Source organism: Gekko japonicus, unplaced genomic scaffold (genome assembly GCF_001447785.1).
Source record: "Gekko japonicus isolate JY-2015 unplaced genomic scaffold, Gekko_japonicus_V1.1 scaffold1046, whole genome shotgun sequence".
NCBI classification, from domain to species: domain Eukaryota; kingdom Metazoa; phylum Chordata; class Lepidosauria; order Squamata; family Gekkonidae; genus Gekko; species Gekko japonicus.
Window position 1 is genome coordinate 123,522 of NW_015168678.1, and position 8,592 is coordinate 132,113.

An 8,592-nucleotide genomic window follows, 5' to 3' on the forward strand; every position below is an offset into this window, starting at 1 on the left:
TCACCTTGGGGTCAACACAAATTGGCAGGTCATCATCAGTCCTGAGCAGAGTCTCTGAACCGTGCATTGTCGCCGATCAATCATGCTTCTATGTCACCTCAACGGCAGTGATCACCGATACCGATAGATATCGACCTCTCCCTGAGGTCAAGAACTCCATCCCCTTCGGGGCAACACCACCAGTCTTTGAGATTGTTGGAACAGGAAGTCTTTGAGATCCCGCCAGCACAACCTCCAGTGCAATGTGGAGGACAAAGATGAGGGAACCTCGAATCAAAGGCTGTCACGAAATACCCCCTGGTTCTCTTTTCCAGTAATGTTCCCCACACAGAGGGACTCATGGGTCCAGCAGCAATTTCCTCCATGGTACCCACCATCTCCGTCTTCTGAGTCCAGTTGCAAGAAACATGTTACTGCCACTCAGTGTTCCATCATCGATGCAGTGTCAAGTTTTTCTGACTCAGAAGAGGGCATAGATCAGTGCTCAGAACACAAGTTAGAGGATGCATCAGTGCCTTCTCCAGATGACATGGTGGCTGAGCTGTCAGCTGCATCACCCATGGAAGACTTAAAACTGTATGCCGAGCAGCTCATTCGTATGGCTAATGTCTTATGGAATACCTCTCTATGAAGCCCCAGTCTTCAGACTCAATAATGAAGGTCCTGTAGAGTCCAAAATCTGGGTCCGTGGCTCTGCCATTACTGCAAGGCATACAAGATATAGCTATGAACACTTGGTCCAAACCAGCCTCCAATGCAGCTTTGGCTAGGAAGCTTGAAACTTTGTAAAAGGTGAAAGAAGGTTGTGCATACCTCTTTCATCACCCAAGAGCCAACTCCCTGTTCTCCGAGGTTCTTCCAGCTGTAGAGGATGGTTGGTTGCCCACTCTGCACCAATGGACAAGGAGGGCCGTAGACTCGATTTCTTAGGCTGGAAAGTCTACTGATCGTGTGGCAAATTTTACAGCCATTATGGGCTGATATCAGATGCTACTATGGGATAAGATGTCACAGTTTGTAGACTTAATCCTGGATGACAAGAAGCCTTTAGCTAAGCTTCTCATGTTAAAGGGCCAAAAGCTGGGAAAGCAGCAATTAAATGCAGTTCGACATGTAGCCAATTGCCACAGTAGGGCTATGCCGTCAGGGTTGTTATATTGAGATATTCCTGGCTGAGTTTCTCAGCCCTTCCACCAGACACCAGGACCAAAATAGAAGACCTTCCCTTTGAGGGCAGGGAGCTCTTCAGCAACCAGACAGATGAAGTCCTAGATCATATCTGAAAGTATAAGATTACAGTGAAGTCATTGGGTATCACCCCCAGTGCTAACCAGCAGTATAAGCAGAAGTATTGACTCAGAAACTCCCAAAGGTTTCACTACTCAGGACCATTTAGATACTCTGAGTATATGTACCATGCCCCGCCATCCTCTCAACAATCCTTTAGACCTCCTTACTCCCAGCAGTCCTGGAAGCAGAATAGAAATAGGATCAGCAACTCTCCCAGTCCCCAAAGGATCAACAATCTAGGGGTTTGGGAATGCCCTGACTAGCGGGCAAGACCTTCTTTCTAGAGAGATTATCTGCATTCTCTGGTTTTTGGTCAACAGTGACAAATGATGCCCGAGTACTACAAATAAATACAGATTATTCTTTGGAATTCCACTCTCTGCCTCCTTACCAGCCACCTCTTACATTGTCCTCACACTCTTCAGCTTTTCTCACTTAAGAGGTTGTTTATTTATTTATTATTTATTACTTTCAATTTATATCCCACCTTGCTGGGCAACCGGCTCAAGGCGGCGTACAATAGTCAAATAGAATAAAACAGTAAAATGCAATAAAGTCACATAGACAACAATTACAAAAAGCGCAAGTGTTCATGCATACAGATGGCGGTTCCTATGATGAAAACCAATAGAAGAAGCCAATCTCCAGCATGACAGCCAATAAAGTGGTCCGAAGGCAGTATCCAGCGTTGTAGCATGGGCCATAGCGTGTTTAATTCCGATGACTTAGTTTGCTGTGGCGGCTCCTAATCGAAAGCCTGGTGGAAAAGCTCCGTTTTACAGGCTCTGCGGAACTGTAAAAGGTCCCGCAGGACTCTGATGTCTTCCAGGAGCTCATTACACCAGAGCCGCCACAGTGGAGCCACCACTGAAAAGGGCCTGGCTCTAGTGATGGCCAATCTGGCATCCTTCGGATCAGGGACAGTCAGACGGTTTTGTGTCCCTGACCTCAGTGCTCTCTGGGGGACATACGGGGAAAGGCGGTCCGTCAGGTAGACAGGCCCTCGACCATGTAGGTCTTTAAAGGTCAAAACCAGCACCTTGAAACGAATCCGGTGTGCTGTTAGCAGCCAGTGCAGTGCCTTCAGCACAGGCTGGATGTGATCTCGTATGGCGATACCCATCAACAGCCTGGCTGCCGCATTTTGCACTAGCTGCAGCTTCCGGATTTGAGACAAGGGCAGCCCCATGTAGAGAGCATTGCAGTAGTCCAATCTTGAGGTGAACGCTGCCGACAGGTCCAACAACAACAGTACTGCCATACCACCTTGATCCAGATGCCTCCGGAGGTCGTCTGTGAGGGCGACCAGTGCCGTCTCCGTCCCATGGCCTGGCCGAAAGCCGGACTGGAACGGGTCTAGCGTGGAAGTGTCATCCATAAAGCTCTGCAACTGAATCACCACTGCTGTCTCTAGTAATTTGCCCAAATAGGGCAGATTGGAGACTGGCCAATAGTTGGCCAATTCGGCCGGGTCCAAGGATGGTTTTTACAAGAGAGGGCGGACCATCGCTTCCTTGAGTGCCCCCGGGAACTGTCCCTCAGTGAGGGACTTGTTCATAATATCTCTGAGGGCACCTCGAAACCCCTCATGGCCAGCTTTTATAAGCCATGAAGAGCACGGGTCAAGGCTGCACATGGTTGGGCGTACTGTTGAGAGCAATCTGTCGATTCCCTCAAGGCTGAGTGTACTGAAATAATCCAGAATAGAACCAGAAGATGTGCATGGAACTTCAAGTTCACTCACTGTCTCAACTGTGGCGGGGAGGTCGCGGCGGAGCAACAGGACTTTATCTGCAAAATAGCTCGCAAAAGCCTCACAGCCATTACTAAGGGGGGGACATCACAAGGGTTTCCCCAGACTCAAGCACTATAGGGTTTCCCCCCGGATACTTTGCAATAGACAAAAAAGAGGGCGGAAAGAGGCCCGTCTTCGATCTCAGGGGCCTGAATAAATACTTACATGTTCCAAAGTTCAGGATGTTGTCCTTGCAGGAAATCCTCCCCTTACTGGGCAGAGGTCTTTGCAGTACTTGATCTGGAGGACACCTGCTTCCACTTAGTACATCAGATTCCTTTATGAGAACAGCATATACAAATATACAGTCTTGTCTCTTGGGATAGTGTCAGCACCATGGTGGTTTCCACGTGCACATCAGTGGTCGTCTCCTACTTGGCTCATTGTAGCTGCCTCCCTGGAGACCCTAAGGAAGGATTTGGATTGTGCTTTGCAAACCTTAAATAATCTTGGGTTCCTTATCAACAAGAAGAAATCTCGCCTATCTCCTGCTCAATCGATAGACTTCATAGGTGCTCATATTGATTTGATAAAGGGAAGGGCATTCCTACCATTATCAAGAGCTGGACATATTAGATCACTGGCCCAGAAATTCTTGGTTTGGAGATTTCAGTCTGCCAGAAACATTCAAAGATTATCAGGATATATGGCTTCCACTACAGCAATACCCCCCCACGCGGCTCTTCATGAGACTGCTCCAAAGCTGGTTCCTATGAGAGTTCCATCTAGTCTCAGAGTCGCAATGGAAAAGGCTTTCGATTCCCAGATCCATCCTTAGAACCCTTAATTGGTGGACCAGATCTCCACATCTGCTCAAGGGAACCTGGTTGGGAACCCATTCACATGAAATACAAGTCTTTACAGATGCCTCCTTAACGGGTTGGGAGGCACATCGTGGGGTGCATATGGCTAAGGGCCTATGGTCTGAAGCCGAAGCTAAACTACACATTAACCTGTTGGAGGATAGGACTATAAGGAACGCTCTTGCTTCTTTTACAGAATTACTTCAGGGTCGGCAATTGCTCCTGGCTATGGACAACATGACAGCCAAATTTTACACAAACAAGCAAGGAGGCACAGGATCCATGAATTTATACACCAAAGTGTCTCACATCTGGCATTGGGCAATAAGGCACGGGATGCATTTAACAGTCATACACATAGCAGGGCCACACAAGACTTTAGCAAACATCCTAAGCAGGGATGTGTCCGTAAGTCAAGCGTGGTCAATCACTGGCCATTACCTTCATCCAATTTTTCAGGAATGGGAATCCCCCAAAATAGATATTTTTGCAGCTACAGCTGCAGCTACAGCAAACACCAAATGCTCCCATTTTTGCCCCAGGGCAGCAGCAGACTGCAACTCACTTAGGGATGTGTTCCAGGACATTAACATGGGTACCTGTTTTATGCATTCCCCCCCTTTTGGTATTTTTCACAGGCTGGTCACCAAACTGAAGGCAGGAAAAATGAACTGCATACTTGTTGCACCCTGTTGGCCAAGACGGGTATGGTTCCTGCTGCTCTGGAATTTGGCAAGGGGAATTCACAAATCCCTCCCATTGGAGGAGGATCTTCTACAAGCGGGCCCGATCCACCACCCTGGGCTCAGGTCCTTACACCTAATGGCTTGGTTGATCAACCCCTACTGCCATTGACATGGAGGGTGATAGAGGTAATGATTGCCTCTTGCAGACCTTCCACAAGAAGGTCATATGAGTATAAATGGAAAAGGTTCTCAATAAGGGTAAAGGGACAAGGGATTAGTTCAGAAACCTGTGACGCGTCTAAGATATTTGAGTGCCTCCTTACCTGAAGGATGAGGGCTTAGCACCTTCATCCATTAAAGTCCACTTGGCTGCGATCTCAGGGTTCCACAGTTTTCTCTATTGTGGAGTCCAAACAGTTCTTTAAAGGTTTGTTGAATTACACCCTGTCCCACAATGGAGTTTATCTCTGGTTTAGTCCATATTAATTTATAAACCATTTGAACCGTTGGCATGGTCTGATTTGTCTTTTCTTTCATATAAGACAGCGTTTTTGGTGGCTATCACCTCTGCCCACAGGGTGGAAGAACTCCCTTTCAAAAATTCCATATAGACAAAGTGGTGCTGAGACCACACTTGGAGTTTCTCCCTAAGATAGTCTCCTGGTTCCACATGGGTCAGGACATCACCCTTTCATCCCCCCCCCCTTACTATACATCAGAAAGGACACTGCACATGTTACACATTAGAAGGGCTCTCGTATTCATCTGTTTCAGAGGTTACAATAAAGGGAAGGCCACCTCTGCACAAACTTTGTCTAGATGGACAGGTTCCACAATTAGAACAGCATACATTGAAACAGGCAGGAGCTGTCCAGTCACTGTATCTGCGCCCTCTGTGAGGGCTCAGGCTTCATCAGTAGCCTTCTCATCCAGGTTACCTCTTGAGGATATATGCAAGGCAGCCACCTGGCCAGTGCCCTTGACTTTTGTACTGTATTACTCCTTGGATGTCAACTCCCAGAGTGAGCTGTGAGGAAGACAGTATTACAGTTAGTCTTCCACTGATCCAGCCCACACCCTCCTCCTTGGTAAGTGAACTTGCTATTCTCCCATGTGGGACTGCGCAGAAGCCACGAAGATGAAAACAGGGTTGCACTTACCTGTAACCATTGTTCATCGAGTGCTCTTCTGTGCAGGCACACATCCCTCTCTCCTTTCCCCGTTTGGGTTTCTCAGGCTCACTTCTTATGGTGGTGAAGGGAGAGTGCTCGCCCTCCTCCATCACATGGTCCTTTGGGCAGTAAAGGCTATGCTGAAGACAGAGAGGAGGGGGAGCATTCTTGGGCTCTAGAAACTTCTCTGTAAAGATTGCTAGCTCCTCTCCATGGCCAGCCTGCAAAAGCAGTCCCCATATGTGCCTGCACAGAAAACCACTTGATGAACAACAGTTAGAGGTAAGTGCAACCCCATTTTCTAACTTTTCTACATGTGTGTTACATTGGTTCATTGAGTGTCTCCTTTTACCTGTAATTCAGTGACTAGTTTACTTGAGAAAAATGAAGTAATGTTTAATTAAATCATCTAGGAAAGCCACAATGTAATCTTTGCTTGTTGAACAGTGTGTTTGTTAAATATCTGAACTCTTGTACCTTATTCCTTTTTTTTTTTAAATAGGGCTTCAGGTACCGTTTTCATTGCCATAGATGTGGCAACAGGACAGGAGGTAAGGGTGAAATACCTTCTAATGTATTTGGATTTTTTTTACCAGTGACACTCATCTCTAACATCACTCCCCAGCAGCATATTTCTCATAGTTGTTAGCAAAAGTAACTACTTCTTCTTTTTTTTTGAGCCCCAGGAGGGGATTTTTTAATTGATTTTTTTTAACACTACAAAAAACTACAATGGAAAAGGGGGAGGGAAAAACTACATATAAGGGAGAAAGTAAAAAACCCACTACTGACTAAAAACCCAAGAGAGGAGATCCTCTAACTAGCTTTTTTTTTTTAAGCATCCAAACTTATCATCTTTGTACTTCTTATGAACTGTGTCAATCTTTTAGAACTTTTAACCCTCCCCATTTACATTTAATTGCCCAATAACAGTGCCCCCATCATCCCCTGGAACCAAAGTTCTCAAAGGCACAATTCAGAGTCCTTCAGCCTTTACTTCTTCTCTCTTTTCCGCAGTTTGTAGGGACTTTTCGGGGCTGCTGCCCCCTGCTCAGACAAAGAGTCCTCACCAGATGAACCAGTTTCCAGCTCACCGCTGGACTTGCTGTCTTCTTCTTTTTTCTCTTCCTCTGACCTTCCCAGGTGCTCCTTTAGAAATTCTTGAGCTTTAAGAACAGAGTCAATCTTAACCTTCTTCTCTTTGATCTTAAATGCTACTCCTTCTGGAAATAGCCATTTGTATCCAATTGAATTTGTTTGGAGGAAGAGCACAAGTTCTTTGTATTTCTTTCTCTGTTGCCTTACTTCAAATGGAATATCAGTAGCTCACTCATCAGTTCTTTAAGATTCTCTCCTCTATTCTCTGGCACCCCTTGGAAGCGCAGGACCATGTTGGCCTTATCCATTTGCACTTGCAGCATCTGATCTTCCAAAGAAACAGTTTTCTTTTCCAATTTTTGCACTTTCTTCCTCACTTTCTGCATTGTCTCAGCCATTTCCTTTACTTTCTCCGCATCCTGCTTCATTACTTGGATCAAGTCCGTTATTTGCGTTTGTTGAGCAGTGATGCTTGTTGTTACAACTGCAAGCTGCTTTTGCTGCGCTGTTATATTCGCTGTTACCACCGACATCTGCTCTTTAAAGACATTGAGCTGTTCCAGTAGAGGGCGCATGACCTCAGCCATCGCCTTGGTCGTCTCACTGGTTGTTTCCGGTCTTGGGGACTCTGGTTTCGTTTTTAAAAGTTTCTCTTTGTCTCTGTCCCTCTTCCCCGCCATCTTTTCCCTGTTTGTTTACTTTCACGAAAACTTTTTAAAGCCTCTGAATATGTGCTTAACTGTATAGCTCGATTGGCTGAGTACTTTTGGGCAATCACACGTTTATTCTTCCGCTCCCCCCCCTTTCGCTCAGTGATTTACGCATGGGAGGCGTCCCTCCCCCGCTCGCTTCTGCCGCCGTGCCGGGTAGGGAGCGTCTTTTCTTTTAAAAACCTTATCTCAGTTGACTCACGTTCATAGTTGGTCTTCCGACCCCACTACATTAATAATTTCTGATGCCCGATCTCCTAGCTTCACTTGTACCGTTCGGTCTCTCAGCTGGACAAACCACTGGAGTGGTTCAGCCATCGAAGAGGCTACCCCCCCAAAGCTCCTTGGCCAGGGACCCTTCGCCGGGCCCCTGGGGGTGTTAACGAGCCTGCTCACCCCCTTCCTCCGCCAGAGCATGAAGACACCCTGGGAGGTCCAGGAGGTGAGTCCGTGAGCGTGCCGCCATCAACCGGAAGTCAAAAGTAACTACTTCTTCTGTAGAATCAGGTGATAGTAGAAAAAGAAGAAGAAGAAGAGATTGGATTTATATCCCGCCCTTCACTACCCAAAGGTGTCTCAGAGTGGCTTACAAACTCCTTTCCCTTCCCCTCCCCACAACAGAAACCCTGTGAGATAGGTGGGGCTAAGAGAGTTCTTGATAGAAACTGCTCTTTTTCAAGAACAGCTCTTATCAGAACTATGGCTTGCCCAAGGTCATCCAGCCAGGTGCAAGTGGAGGAGTGGGGAATTAAACCCGTTTCCCCCAGATTAGAGTCTGCGCACTTAACCACTACACCAAACTGCCTCTTTCTCTCTCAAGGCATATTCTATCGTTAGTGAAAATCAAACCCATGGAATGCCTTGTAGTTGTGGATTACAAAGTTATACTCTTCATCTTTTTTGCTTGTGTAAAATTTCAGTTCATTTGAGACCTGAATATATACTGAGACTCCGAGTGAAGGGCGGGGTATAAATCCAATCTTCTTCTCCTTCTCCTTCTCCTTCTCCTTCTCCTTCTTCTTCTCCTTCTCCTTCTTC

General features: G+C 46.5%; 1 protein-coding gene across 1 annotated transcript in view; it reads left to right on the plus strand.

Annotated features, from left to right (window-relative positions):
• The window catches only part of PAK2 (p21 protein (Cdc42/Rac)-activated kinase 2), a 74,153-nt gene that overhangs the window by 54,331 nt on the left and 11,230 nt on the right, over positions 1–8,592 (plus strand). Inside the window, exon 9 of the mRNA XM_015415392.1 lies at positions 6,249–6,297. Coding sequence (XP_015270878.1) covers positions 6,249–6,297 — 49 coding nt within the window. The remainder of the gene's footprint in view (positions 1–6,248; positions 6,298–8,592) is intronic.